Here is a 15198-nt window from a genome sequence, read left to right as displayed (position 1 = left end):
CAAATGTGCTTTGGTTTAAAAAATAGTTTGTGGATTTGGGTATGAGCTTTTTTTTTTTTTTTCTTCTTAGTTCTTTGTACAACTTTGCAACTATTTCTGAACATACTGAGTTACTAACTAAAATGTAGACTTGTTTCGAGCTGCCTCGCCTTTGTCAAGGCTCTTTGTGTTAGTTGAAAAAGTACCCCCCTGTTTGTCTTAATATGAAACTAGTGTTCTGCTTTCCCCATGATTAAAATACAGAGAAATCCATACAATACTATGTCTTACAAATGTAGCTGAGAGTCTGCATTCACAGATGCAGAGCAATCCCTGAAGTATTTGAGTAGTAGTAGTACTAGTAGTAGTAATAGTAATAGTAGTAGTAGTAGAAGTAGTAGTATGGTCACAGTTTGGAGTTCGTATTTTTTTTGTAATGTCAAACTAGCAAGCATTCAAATGCAGCTGCAAATTCTTCTGCAGAGATGGCTAAAGATCTTGTTGTACAAAAACACTGTTTGCATGACAGACATTAAGCTGTACTGCAGTAAGTGCTGACAAGTACAATATCGTTTGAAGGCAATGCATTGTGGACTCCTTAAGCTAGAAGAGATCACAAGCAACAATGGATCAGGCGATAAATAATGTGTGGGGTGGGATGGGGGGTAGGAGTGTGAAAATTCATAGATGTACCATGCAATCACTAAACAGTAACTGCGTAATAGCAAGACACAAACATCCAACATAAGCAAGTAAGAACTGTGGGAGTCCAGGTCACAGGTACCTTGAAACGGTAGTGATGTTTGTGTAACTGTAGCTGCATCCCTATGACAACAAACATTTCACAGACCATAACATGAGGACGAAAGAGGAATTATTTAAAATCAAGAAGACAGTTAAACCAACATAACAGAGGAATGCCTATACCAAAAACTTGTAGCGAAGGTTCATGCTCCACAGTGTAACTTTAAAGAGTAGATACACTGGACAGCTTTAAGTGAAACTCACAAGTAACAGAGGGGTCATTCCCAACTTATGGTTGGATACATTGAGGTAAAGCTTTGGAGGTTGAAAATAATTTAAAGTAAATTTGGGATAAAATGGAATACAATAAGAAACAAAGGGATGCTGCAGGAGACCAATGAGCTGTCAAACTGTCCAGTGCATCTCTGTTTCTCCCTTTTATTACACATTTACAAGCCTGGCTCAAAAAACTAACAAGCAACTTGAACTTCACATTTAAAATTCTGATTATAATTCCTATCTTTTTTTTCCTTTTTCTTTTTTTTGGTCTGAACCGAACACATACAATGTCATCAAGTCCTGTTTTCAAAGTCAGGGAATATAAAGTGATAAGGACTCTGGATACAATAAAAAAGAAACATGTCCAGGGAACATGTCTTTAAACCTCACCACTTTCTTTTACTGGTCAAGTTCACATCATACCGGCCCACCAATCAGCACAAGCTTTCCTTGCAAACCACAAGAACCTTTCTCAGTGTCAGAGTCATTGGCCAAAACTCCATCGAAAGAGTGGATTTCTATGTCTGGACTTAGAATAGAATTCATAATTTGTTTTATACAGCAAAAAGAAAATCAAAAGGGAAATAATTTAGTATGCTATATATCTTAAGTACATCTTTTTAAAAACTTTGGTTATGAACTTGTCTAGCAAAGTTTGTTAGTTAGCTCTGTTCTCCTCAACATTCATAAGATCTTTGGAACACTATACATCTACACTAACTAACCACTATTTGCTCCAGGCAGGAAGCTACAGTACACTTTGAGGTGGGGCCACAGTGAGCAGGGCACCCGAAAAGCTATATTTGAAAAGAAAAATCATCAGCTAAAACAATATTAAAAGGTGTAATATCTATGAGCATTAAAAAAACCTGTGTTGAGAGATGGGCAGGTTAAAGCATCAGGTGAAAAGTTACCATAATCTACACACTTTTTACAATTAATTACATAGGAACTTTGAACTAATCAACATAGAGTTTGTAAGAGTAATCAGAGGTAGCGAGGTCACAAGCCTATATAAATAGACTTTTCTTTTTTTCTGAGAGGAGAAAAGCTATACAGACAAAAAATAAATGTACTCACTGAACATTATCTTCAGTCTAAAACACCCTCTTCTTCTCCCCATCAGACTATCCCCCCACCCCAACCCAAATCCCTCCCCTCCACAAGAAAAATCCCAAGACCTTCCAGTTTAAACATTCACTGAAACATTACAAGTTCTTTAAGTAAAACAAGTACCTCAAAGGGTTCATCTCTCTCACCAGGATTCACTCCTGGGAGCACTAGCAGTCAAAACCCAAAAAGACAAATGAAGTCCTCCATTTTACAGCTGTAAGAAGGACTTTGTGTGTTTTTAATCTGCAAAACTAAAAGTCATCCCTCGGAGAAGCTTCTATCAGAACTTTCAGTTAAAGCATGGAGATGGTCCCAAACCCAGTAACCCCTCCTCTAACATACAGATCCCCATCACCAACATAACAAAGGATATAAAGCTGTCAAGGTAGAAATAATCTTTTTGCTGAATTATTGCCAGTATTGTTTGCACGTGTTTTTGGTCAAAATAGCAACGGGGAAACTATCCCGAGTTAATCAGTTCCAGGTCTGAAAAACTCAAAAGACTCACAGGTAGAAGAGAAAAGGCTGTTTGAGGGATATGAGGTGGGAGGGGCTTGACATGATATCAGTACCCACATTCACATTTGAAAGACTTGCAACACAGACCAGAAGTCTTGCCACTCATGGCTTTGTGACTTTGGAGAGAGACATGAGTCAATGTCCCTCTAGAACTCCTGAGAGGTGAGCAGACATCGCTTGATATAAATGATGACATGATCCTTGCATCCACAAGATCCCACCATCACAAAGAGCCCCTGGCTAACAGCTACATCATTCAATTAGCCAGGACATCGTAAACTGGAATTTTTATTTTGAATTGTCTGTGTCTGCTTCTGAACGTGCACATGTGCGTTTCTTTGTAGTTGAGATGGAAAAAAAGCTAGAGAAATGGTTCTGTTTTTATATTCCCAGAGTTCTTTGGCTTGATGCATTTCTAAGAGGGTGAGGTGTGCATTCTCAGGTGACTGATGAGGTTGCGCTGCTGGGTAAACTTCCCCCCGCATAGCTGGCATTCATACGGCTTCTCCCCAGAGTGGACACGCATGTGCTCTGTCAGACGGTACTGGCGTGTGAAGCGCATGCCACACTCTTCACATGCAAACGGCTTGAGGCCGAGGTGGCTGCGCATATGGCGTGTCATGGTGCCCCTCTGGGTGAACATTTTGCCGCAGATGTTGCAGGGGAAAGGCCTGGTCAACCAATGGCTCTTTTCGTGCTGTCTCAGTGTTGCCGGGTCTTTGTAGCTCTTACTGCAGACTGTACACTTGAATGGACGAGTTTCCGAGCCAAAAGTAGAAGGACCCACAGGAGCAGAGAGGTCCTCTGCCTCTTCCTCATCTTCCTCTTTCACAAAGGTCCCTCCTTCTTCTTTGATGTAGAGCTCATCCTCTGTGTGCGTTTCCACATGGGCATTGAGCTGCTCAGAACTGGGGAAGCCCTTCCCACAGGGAATGCACACATAGAGGTTGTCTCCAAATGCTGGCTCAAAACCTTCCTGCCGGTAAACATAGTTGGCGCCGCGTCCCCCTCCAGTTCCCCCTCCACCTCCTGCACTCTCGCCATCACTTTGCCCACTCTCATCACTGTGGTCCTGGCCGTTCTCTCCTCCTTCTTCATCATCTTTACACTGGAAGGACTTGTCAGAGGTAAAGCTGCCAGCACTGCCCCCTCCAGCCCCAGAGCGTTCTTTAGGCCCCACAATCACGCCGTTAACCAGGGGCCTGTCATGGTCTTCAGACTTCAACCCTGACGCCTCTTTCTTAGGCCATTCATTCTTGCGAGCACCCTGTCTGGATTTCTTCTGGGGTGGGGGGCCATCAGGCTGGTTTTGGGTTTCGTCTGGGACTTTGGATGATGAGTTGAGCTCTGTGGTTTCAGATCCGCAGGTGTCTACACCTGGTAAGGTGGTGGAGGAGTCATCCAGTGAGGCACTGTTGGTTGTGGATACTGAGGCAGATTGAGGGGATTCTTGGGAGTTGCTGTGTGGGCTGAGGGCATCAGTGACTGTGCCTGCGGAGGGAGGGCTCTTCTTGGACAGGTCTAGTCCAAGGTCTGGCTCTCCAGCACTTCCTCCACTGCTGAGGTTACCATTACTGCTGCCATTTCCCCCGTTCCCATTCCTCCCAGAGCTGCCAACAAACATCTCATCATCTGAGAGCTTGTCCCGAAGGCCTTCATCTGGCTGTGGCTGGTCAGCATCGGAAGGGGTAGGAGGATAATGGTTGTTGGGGCCAGCAGGTGTCGAAGAGGAAAGTCGCTGGTTGTTGAGGCGTAAGCGGCTGAGGGGACCTGGAGTGGAGGGTTTGCCTGGCAGTGGTTTCCCACCATTGCGCTTGAGCTTCTTTCTGCAAAGTGCAGCGAGGTCATGGAGCTGGAGGTAGCTAGCTGCGGTTAAGAGGGCACTGAAGTTCTGCTCACTGCTCTGGTCTGATGAGGACAGGAGCTTCCCAGTGTAGATGAAGTCCAGAACTTGTCTAAATACAGAGGGGTTAACCATCTCTGTGTCGAGGTTAATGAGGTTATCGTGGAGGACCAAAGATTTGAAGTATATGCTACTTGCTGCAAGGATGTTCTTGTGGGCACGGAAGAGTGCATTCTCCACCACGATGATGACATCACACAGGAAGCCCTTGGCTCTCTGCTGGTTGAGTTGCAGCAGCAGTTGTTTGGCATGATTTGGCAGTTCCATTTCCACCTTCCTTCTTTCCTTTCTCTCACTCTCTTCCTACACGAGCGCCACCTAAAGCTGAAAGACAAAATGGAAAAACGGTTTCACAATGGAGGCATGAAGTAAAAAGAATGATGCCATAAGAGACAAGACAACCACAAAAAAAGAACAAAAAAAAAAAAAACAGTTGTAAAGCAGGCTAAAGAAGTGAAAGAGGATCAAGTTGACCTCAATGGAGCACGCAAATGGTTTGTACAATTGATTTGGCAGTATACGAGTAGAATTCAAAGCAATGGGCTTTTGTTTTCTTCCTCAATTCAGCACACAAACTAACTGGTAAAGCAGCTCTCATTGTATAAAAGCAGTCTTTGCATGAGCTTGGTTTATTATCAGTTTTATTTCGACCTTTTGTTGGATTTGTTGGTATTATGAAAGGGTTATTTAAAAGACCTATAAAAGTGAACCATCATTTTTTTATCATGCAGATATTTTTAATCCCTGTTGCTGCCTCCATCTGATTGTTACATCCAAGGTGGGTAACAGCATCCTATCAAAAGCAGCATCCTTCATTTACCATGGCAAGATTAATAATGACTTACATATCAAATATGTAAACCAAAGCAGAATAAAACCACTTGCTAAAAGCCACTCCTTGCACATGTAGAGGAAAAGATAAAGAAGTTCTGCTTGCTTAACCACATGACTTTCTAAAATCCACAAATGAAAAATCCCCATAGAAGCTTCACAGCGCTTGCATGTTTGACAGATTTAACAAGTACAGGACATGTGTTATGACTCCCACTGTGGGCACATCAATTTAAGCTTTTAGCTCTCACGGGCAAACAAGAAAAACTGTACGCACAGTGTGCCACATGATCACACAACAGCTTAGACTCTTTTCCATTCCTCTCATCTTCCATTTTTAAAACAAACTGCAACCCTACAAGGATCATGTTCTCACTGCACACATTGCCACTGTTCTGGCACAAAAGACCGAAGGGCGGAGCAGAATTAAGGGTAAAGTAACTACTTCTTCAGGGTGCCTCCCCTCAGCTTCTCCTCCCCGTCTCAAAAGGGTAACTCTAGTTTCACTGTGGTGCCCTGTTTGGAAACTTGGCTCACTCTTGTCTTCATTAGGTCATGGTAATGTCAGCCCTGACCCATTGTGTGGGGTTGGGGGTCGTTGGCACAGCATGGCGGGGGTGGTGGTGGGGGGGAGAGATTAGGTGTCACCCGAGCAGGTAAAACTACACAGGAGCTGGGGCAGAAGAGTGGGGGAGAGGGTGTGGCTCAAAGACAAGGACAGCATCACCTGATCCTCCAGAGAGGCCCTCATTTATGGAAATAGGGCAGATGAATCTCATTTACTTCTAAACTACACAGTGACGACCTACTGCACTCCACGGTGCTCTACTTCTTGTCAACACTAAAAACACATGTAAAAAAAAAAAAAAATAGATGTAATTGATGTACAGAACGTATTCACAGCTCAAGTTTGATGGCAGCAGTATTGGTTTACTCTAGCGGGAACAGCACTGTTTGTCCTGACTCATGTTTAACATGTTCCTAAAGCCTTAACCCAGCATAGCCATAATGCCCCGATCAGAGCAGGGTATACTGTATTACAGGAGATTAAAAAGTAATGCAGAGAAATGCTTAACCCAAGCCATAAATACATGTGAAAATGTGCAATATCAACTGAGTGCCAGGCTTGAGATTTACAGCAAATCATGTTTCATAATGTGAAGCAGAAAAGACGAGTGTGCTTCCAGAGCTAAGCGACAAGCCTTAATGCAAATGATGTCTATTTACCAAACAAGCTTTGGATAAAAGGAAAGGCTGAAATGTACAAACTTGTATGAGACTAAAGACAATCTTTAGTCTCGAATGGAGGCATGTAGTTGGTCTGTGTTTTCTAAATGGAATATCCAAGACAATGGGCATTAAGATAAAGTAAGGAGATTTACATAACGACAAGTTTAATCAGGTAATCAGGATTGAAAACAGCTTTAGTATTTAACAAGCTTATGTTGGATAATTATGCTTCATCAAAAAAATTCAACACCCCACTAAGTCAGTGACTTGCTGTACAACAGTCAACTTAATATTAAATTAACTGAAAAATGTCTAACGTTTTTTGTTTTTTTTTAAATCATTGAATCAATTTTGAATGAAAGAACAAATGAAAGCTGCCAATGCTACTGAGAAAGGTGACAATGCATGACGAAAATGTTTAACATCTGGATGTAAAAAAAAGGTCAATAAAAAAGCAGCATCTAACAAACAATACAGTGAAAACTGTTAGAGGAGATAGCTGGCGGATGTATCAGAGTTGTCTCTGTTGAAACAGTCAGGCCAGATGATACAATCAGCCGGAGTGATCATTACTCTCGGGTCCAGGCCTGGGCTTGCCTCCTCTGCTTTGACACTTCCACTCATGGTCTTCTTCTTCCCCTCCCCCGTCTTTTCTCTGCTTCACTTCTCCATTTCTGTCTATCCTCCAACCCTCACCAGCCTCAAACCGGGCAAGCGCACACATCCCAGTAACCCATCGCTGTCCCCACCATGAATTATAATGAGCTATTCTGGAATACATAACCCAGATCTGCAGTTAATCGCAGAATGTGCTACAGGGGTGCACAGCACTCAACCCTGCAGGCAGTAATGGAGAAAAGGGCTGCCTGAGAAAAAGAAAGGCCTCTGCTATGATGCCAGCCAGGAAGCCATATATCAGTCAAGTCTCTCCCTTAACATACACACACCTCTGCAGGCTTTATGGGGGGATTCAAGAGGCTTTTCCAGTGGGCCCAACATAAAAAGGGGGCTGGGCTCGTAGAGTGGTAGAGAACTCAGCTCAGGAGGAAAAAAGGAGCCCTTCCCCACCCCCTTCTCCCTCATCCCTCGTCCCCCCCCAATCACCCACACAGCTACCCTCTCCCCCTGGCCCCACTAGTGCTGTGCTGTGCCTGCTGGATTCCAGGGAGCTGCTAATGGATTACGGCTGATCTATATGCAGCTAGGGTGGGACACGTGTAGGCCCAGCTCCCCGTCCAACGGTGCTGCCCAGGAAAGCAGGCTTAATACCACAGGGGATGTATAGGCCAGCACCATCATGAATCCTCCATCTGTGAGTGCATGGTGCTCTTTGCAGTTTGCACAAACACTTTCAACACATTTTATTTTGTTCTGTTGGCAAGGCAACCAAAGAGTTACAGTGCTGATGAAAGACTAGAAAAATGAACCTAGGAGAGCTAGAATGAGGTTTTCTGTAGCCAGGAGAACTAGTTTATATGTTAGATGTTACCCAGTTGGTTAGCATCATTTCTAACACAATGTATTTGTCAGCCCTAAGCTGGCAGGGAGCATGATGGTTAGTTGGTCAAGAGAAACATTTGAGGAATGGAGATGCTCTAATACTGATAGCAGTGGCAGTATTGTGCTCTGATAATATGGAAAATGTCATACCAAACCAAACTAGGATCATAAATACTAAGCCACAAAAGCCCAACTGTTTAATTATCACTTGCCTAAAAAAAGTCCCAGTGTAGTCAGAATAATTATGTGTAGTTTTTAATTGCACTTGCAACAAAAGGGTAATTTATATGAATCAGAATCTGTATCAGGAAAGGAATTGTGTCAAAACATTTCATAGGAGAAATGATACTTTCTCAGATCACATACAAGCCAGCTCTGGGCTTTAGACTGCAGGCCAAGAGGTAGATTTTGCCCCTCAAGCCCAGAGACAGGATCAGCTTACTTGTCTGCAGCGTTAACCTTTTTAAAAACTCACCATGGCTCGATGATAGAGAGGGAAAGCTTGTTTTTAAAAACACATGGCACCCTACTGCTCCGCCTCAACCTTGACTCTCGTCAGGAGCCTGCTGGTGACGGGATGAGCAGACAGGGATGTTTACACACACACGAAAGACGCGATGAGGGTGACATAGAATGTGTTGATTTTAGACTGTAAGCAAGCAACTGTCTTAGTGCCCCCAGTGATGATTTACTGTCAGCCTACTGTCAATTAAACTTCATTTTGACAATTTGACTTCATTTACTGTGTTCTGGCATTGCTTCAGTTTCCCCCCCCCCCCAAGGAGTTTATGGATTAAACAGCGGGCTAGTAAAACTTTCAGAGTCAGTGTTCATGCAGGGAAGGTGACGGAGGGAGCAGTGGGCTGTGGCACTAATCTCCTGAACAGAGGGGTAGAAAGCCAGGAGAGAGGGCAGAGGTGAGGCAAAGTCCCGTGGCGCAATAACAAAACACACCCTACCACTGCGAAGGGTCAACTACTAAACAAGAGACAGAAAGCAAGGTCTGAAAGCAAGAGGAATCTTAAAAATGTCTTCCACCTTGACATACAGTAGGGTTATATCCACATTGTCTCCTTTTAAAACTTTACAGTTACAACATAGATCGTCAGAAAAGACAAATGTGCAGGTAAAGACCCCAACAGATGAAGGGAGAGAGCCAATCATGTACAGGAGCAAAGGCCTCCCCATACACACTAATAGAGATAGTGCACTTAAACACATGAACACTGCACACACACACAGAGAGTGCGCTGGTGGGCAGAGAGAGTGGGGGAGGGGTTAGGGGGATGGTACAAAGCCAGTTTGAAATACTAACACCGAGCAACCACCTCTGAGCCGCTTCAACATGGCTGACACTGCTGCATGGGTATAGGTGATCCAAGCAGGCAGAACCTCTGGGTGCTGCAATCACTAGAGATTTAGTTTTCTCCTGAAGGAAGGGTCACAATAGAACGAGGAGAGTAAAAGGAAGAGCTGTGCTTTACCAATACTCAATTAATACACTTCTTTTCCCCTGTCTAATATTTGTTGCCTCAGGGGAGATGCCAAATAGCAATTTCTAATGATTTAATCAAGTTAATAGTTGGAAATTCATCCAGTTATCGTGTTAACATAAAATAGCAAGTTATAGGTTCAAATCCGGTAAGGAAAGGAGATTTGAAAATGTGTTAAGTGACAGTAAAAACCTGCTTCCACATCGTCTTGCCAGGTGAAATGATTTCATGGTGCCACAGATAACATACATCAGAGATCACGTTTAATTTACTTGTGTCAGAGCGTTTTCTTTGGGCAAGCTTTGAAGAGCATCTCTCACAAAGGAAAACACTGCATCTCTTAAAGTTGAATCTTTTAAAAGAAGGAAAAGGGGTCTTTCCCGCCTGAAGTCTCTGCCATGCACTTACAGAAACTCACACAATCTACACTGGCATCAAGCAAACAGACGGCAAAGAAATCCAGTTTCTCTGCCCAAAAACTAGCACTGTTAACTGGGTTAGCCTTATTCTTGTAGCTCATTTTAAGGATAGTTTCTTCGTTTCTTTTCTGCAAACAATTCAGGCACTTGCAGAAATGTGATGTCCCAGTATCTTCTTAAGATATGTGAAATGAATAACACAAAGCAAAACAATAACTCCCATGGAAAAAAGTAAATTACACAAAAGTGATCTTTTTGCAAAAAATAACATTAATATACTAACATTAAATCACGTTGAATTTTCTAAGCTATGTACATCTAGTGCAAATAGATCTGTGGTACCATGGAGAGCCAAATGTGCAGGATATCTGTTCCAACATGAGAGTTCAGGAGGCGATATATTAAGTGACATCTCCTGCTGTCGTCTTCCCTGAAATAAAACCTGCCAATACTCCTATCTCCACGGAAAATCGTTGAAAGGCTCTGATGTAGAGCAACTGCCACAATTCTGAACCTTGATTCAAAGGGTTAAAATCTCGTCAGAAAAGCTACAGGAGGGTGCCCTGCTGTAACAGAAGCCCAAAAACATGAAGACAAGCGGGAAAGTCAGACTAGTCATTTCTTAGAGTGAAGTGAAGTTCTGCAGAATAGTTACATACAAATGCTAAAGAACAGGTGCATAACCCTTGTGCTGCATGGTTAAAGGTGGAAGAAAATGAATTACAGTTTCCCCACCGCAGTGAGGGCAGAACCCAATTAAGACTCATTTTCTGTCAGGCAGTTCAGCTATGTTGCAGACAAACACGTCCTGCCGGGGGTCCAGCGGAATGAAAAGAACCCCGTCCATTTCTGCACAGGAGGGGGGCAATGGGTGCAGCACACCCCAGATGTGCCAGTACTGCTGCATGGGGAAAAGCCTCTCTCTCTGTCTCTCTCTATAACACATTGTTAAATGAGAATAACTTAACTTGTATTATAATAAACACTAGATGTCACTATTTTTTTAAATGGCTGTCTAAAACATTGTACAATTTTGGGCTTAAATCAGTTTGAGAAGAACAGTTTTAAGGAACCTATAACATGAAGACATCTGTTTTGTGGTGTATAGAGTATGTCATCATGCTATTTACAATAGATGCTAAAGTCACAGCACAAGGGGTCATAAGGGCACGACCGCAGCTATACGTAGAATTTCAAATGCAAGCAAAAAGTGGTAAATTTATTTACCACTTCAAACTCTTCTTTTCAGCATGGTAAAATGTGTTGTCATTTTCAAAAAGGTTCAGTAAACAGGACGTCTACGAGTAAAATAGGCAGCACAGGGCAGAGTGTAGGATTGAAGGATGCCTGCAGGTTTGACAGAAACTGTAAGTCACAAGCATAAAGCTAAAAACACAACTTAGAAAAAGTTCTCTAACCTGGAGGTGTTATGTTGTCTCAAAATGTTTACTTTGTTACATGTTTACAGCTTGTCAGACTTTCAGTGTCTTAGGCAGTTTCACATTTGATCGTTTGCTTAAATATACAAAAACAGGTTTCCATAGCCATAATGGATTATTGTGTGGAGAAGGGTAGTTTGTAGATATTGATATTGTCAAAGAAACTTGCTCTGACTACTTTTCTGAGCAACTGTATTGGACAAACAGCAGGGCACACAACATGACGAGAACACCAAAGTTACATTTGAATGTCATATCAATTGTCAGCTCTCTTTATCAAAGCTAAATCTTTTCAAAGTATTTATAAAAAGGTATGGTTTTTGTCTTTTTTAAACCAGAAAAAAAGCACTTTTTCTTTCTCACATGTGGGTTTACTTCCTATATGTGTGCATTCATAGAACTAACTGGCACCCATAAATGACATGATGTATCAAACTGTGTAACCTCGCCAAAAGTGAAGCAATCAAGCTGCTCACTAAGCAGTAAACATATGATTGTATGATGAAGTGCCCTCTGTGCTGAGAGAATGAACTCTGTTGATGAGATAAAACCCCCCACCCGTAAAAAGCAGCAGATTCACATGACCTGGAGCCTAATGCGTTGGCTCAGGACAGAGGGCATGTTGGGTAAGGAGAGATTGTGTATGGTCCAAGGTTTTACAGAGCTGCCACCCCCATCTCCCCCCCCCCCACAACCCCCTCCTCCCTTTAAACACTGCATAACCTTCTGGCTATCAGCTCTACATTCCACAGACTGTTTCTTCTTCTTAAAGAACAACAGCCCTGCCCTGAGGTGCTCCAGCCACTCAGCCAACCAAACTGCTCTCCAACAGGCAGCACAGAACAGAACACACAGATCCATATAGATACGACAGCCCAGCACAATCTGTAAGTCCTTGTGGAACATGTCAGCAGAACATATAGCCTAAGTAGCCTTACTGCATTTGCTGCCCACACATGCCTGTGTAAGCCATGATGTATACAGCGTACTGTAGGATACTGGGCCTGTGCTGGGGAGGGGAAAGGACGAGGAGGGTGAGGCAAGACTAACCAGCCGATCATGAGGATCATGAGGCACATACACACACACACACAAACACAAAGGGGCCTCAAATTACCCTCCCAGTCCCACTTTGTATTCCATAGTAATCAATGAAAGTAGTCACACTGATCAGTTGACTTGACATGCTCATTTTATGGCCTATTATTATATGCATGAACTTTGACTGCACATTTGGACAAAAGCTACATATAGATAGTCAGGCTAAGCAGTAAGAAATGTGGTACAATAGCTACTTTGACACACTTTTTGTGACGTGTCCGTAGACGTTTTTTCTCTGAATAAAGTGAGATGTTTTTAATAATTTGCTGCATTGTGTAGAAAATACATTTTTCTAATGTTGTTTACAATCCAAAACAAGAGTGATCAATAGAAATGCAACAAACTTGTCTAATCAAACAATTTAATGATTCCAAAAAATGTGCATGTGATCACATGGACTAAAAATCTATTATTGTCAGTCTTATTTTTGAAGGGTGTAACCACCCAAAATATAATCCTTAAATGCTCATAGGCTTCAGCAGTCTGCAACCAAGAGCAGTACATGTGAAATATACATGGATGTGTAGTTGTTGTGTGTATTATCAGGGGTCATGTTTGTGCATGGAATTTTCTTAGTAGAAACTACATAATTTAAAACAGACCTTAAGTGAAACTGGACATTTGGTTTGTACAGCAGCCAGTCAAGGGAACCCACATTTCTGACATTCCTGTGCCTTATTATCTCCATGCCCCTTGGTACTTTAACAACACTAATCACCTGAGAAGCCAACTCTCCTTCACACCTGAGCACATACATTGTTGGTTTTTCACTGGAAAAAGATTATAGGCTGAATTGAATCAAGTTTGATGAGTCTTACATTTAGACCTACATCCGTAAATATGACACGCAACGTTGTTTTTAGAGAGTAGTTTTGGGTCAGAATGTAACGTTACACCCACACTGTAGTCGATCACAAAGATGGTCGATGTATTAGCACTATAACCCACCTATAGGTTACAAAGACACATAGGCTACAAGCCCCTGTAGCGAGAAAAATTCACGTTTGTAAGACAACGGTTTTTAAAAAAACATAGAGTGTCTGTAATCTTGTGCAAAATTGGTTTAATCAGCCCTACCTTAGAACACTTCACCTACATATAAACAATGCAGGTTACACAGTGGGTATCGACTACAACATAAATTTGAGTATCGGACTGATTGCTGAGAATTACGTGCGTAAAAACCAACGAACGCAGATGAATTTAGCACAATAAGCGCAATTCATTTGGAAAACTCAGTGTTGTGATTACGTGAGCGATCGATCTAATGAAACCAGCAGCTAGAAGCGACACCCAAATGTAGGTAAACATTGGACAAATCTTAGGGGATTCTGGAATGGATAAAACGACGTGAAGTGTGGAAACATTTCATTGAAGCGCGACGGCGTGCCGTTTGTGGCTTCTTTCTGTCGCCTAATGTGCTTTGCCAGCCTGGTAATCGTTTGGTACACACGTTCATCATGTTGGGCATCTCTTCCAACAAGCAAACGACGCCAAAAAGAAACCTCTCAACAATTGATTTTTGAATGTTTGCTGTGGGTTCCTATAAACTAGAGAAAATGGAATGAGACTTGTCGATTTGCCAAGCAGGCTGGTAGAGCCAGAATAGGCACCAGCAGAGCCCCTTTTTGTTGGCACGCCGTGGAAAAAATACCAGCGTAACGCCGAAACCCCTTCGATTCATGCAGCAGCAGTGAGAAAAGCGATCCGATCAAAACAGACGCGAAAGCAGCCCATTTACGCATCAACAATCCACCAAAAGAGAAGAAAAGCACTTAAAATACCTTCTTACATCGGTAGGATCGTTCTCAAGCGTTCTTTACCATCCTCCTGCTCATCTCACAGCCTTCGGGACGCCATGTTGCAAGCTTATGACGCTAGGCTTCCTCACCCCTGACCCACATTTGAATAGGAACCAGCCCAGAGTGCAGCAGAGAAAACATCCCACTGTGGGAGGGTTTGGCCACTTTCTCAGCCCAGTACCCCTGGCTACTTTACCTGCAAGATGCCAGAGAGAGAGACAGAGAGAGAGAGAGAGACAGAGAGAGAGAGAGAGAGCAAGAGAGCGCAGTATTCACACTGAGGTTTAGGCCTTTTTCTGTCAACAGCACGACTTAGCTACAGTCATATACTGCTCAATGCATGTCCACGCTGTAAAGCATGAACTAATTGGCAAGGTGTGTTGTGCAATATATAGACTTGCTTTTCTTATGGAATTAAATGTTTTAATTAAAGGCTATGGGAGATACCCGTTTGTTTCCTGCGAAGTTCCATGTAAATACATGTTAAAAAACAAACGAGTGTAGATCACGTTTTGACAAAAACTGATGATGAGTAATTCCCCTATTATATATTATATATTATATTGTTTTATGAAACTTTGTTTAGCAAGAATGTGAAAACTCAACTTCAAGTAATTTAAATATAAAATGCTGTGTAATGATGCAGATAAAGCGAGATGACTTTTTTTGCAGTGTAACATTTCCCCTTGCAAGCCCAAGAGAGTCTCTACTATAAAAAATAGATTTCAACATTTGGTGTACTTAATATGGTTATTACAGTCACTTTAAACAACTGCATCGACCTGGGATTACTTTAAATGTCGGATTTAAGACTATAATCATAATCTGACACTTCAAGTCAAAACA

The 15198-nt window shown here is 42.4% G+C and overlaps 1 protein-coding gene across 2 annotated transcripts; it reads right to left on the bottom strand.

Annotated features, from left to right (window-relative positions):
• Positions 1 to 1147: 1147 nt before the first annotated feature.
• Positions 1148 to 14585, bottom strand: LOC306821035 (hypermethylated in cancer 2 protein-like). Of its 2 annotated transcripts, none has more exons than XM_079339194.1 (2): positions 14335 to 14585; positions 1148 to 4861 (listed from the first exon to the last, which is right to left on the bottom strand). In XM_079339194.1, exon 2 carries the CDS (start codon positions 4802 to 4804, stop codon positions 3050 to 3052), a length of 1755 nt encoding a protein of 584 aa, XP_079195320.1. In that variant the 5' UTR covers positions 4805 to 4861; positions 14335 to 14585; the 3' UTR covers positions 1148 to 3049. The 2 variants fall into 2 exon arrangements, with proteins under 2 accessions (XP_079195320.1, XP_079195321.1); XM_079339195.1 differs by having other exon boundaries at positions 14343 to 14585.
• Positions 14586 to 15198: the final 613 nt, after the last annotated feature.

Source organism: Symphodus melops (genome assembly GCF_947650265.1).
Source record: "Symphodus melops genome assembly, chromosome: 1".
Classification (NCBI taxonomy): Eukaryota; Metazoa; Chordata; class Actinopteri; order Labriformes; family Labridae; genus Symphodus; species Symphodus melops.
Note: the sequence above shows the minus strand (reverse complement) of the source record. Positions and strands in the feature narration are given on the sequence as shown.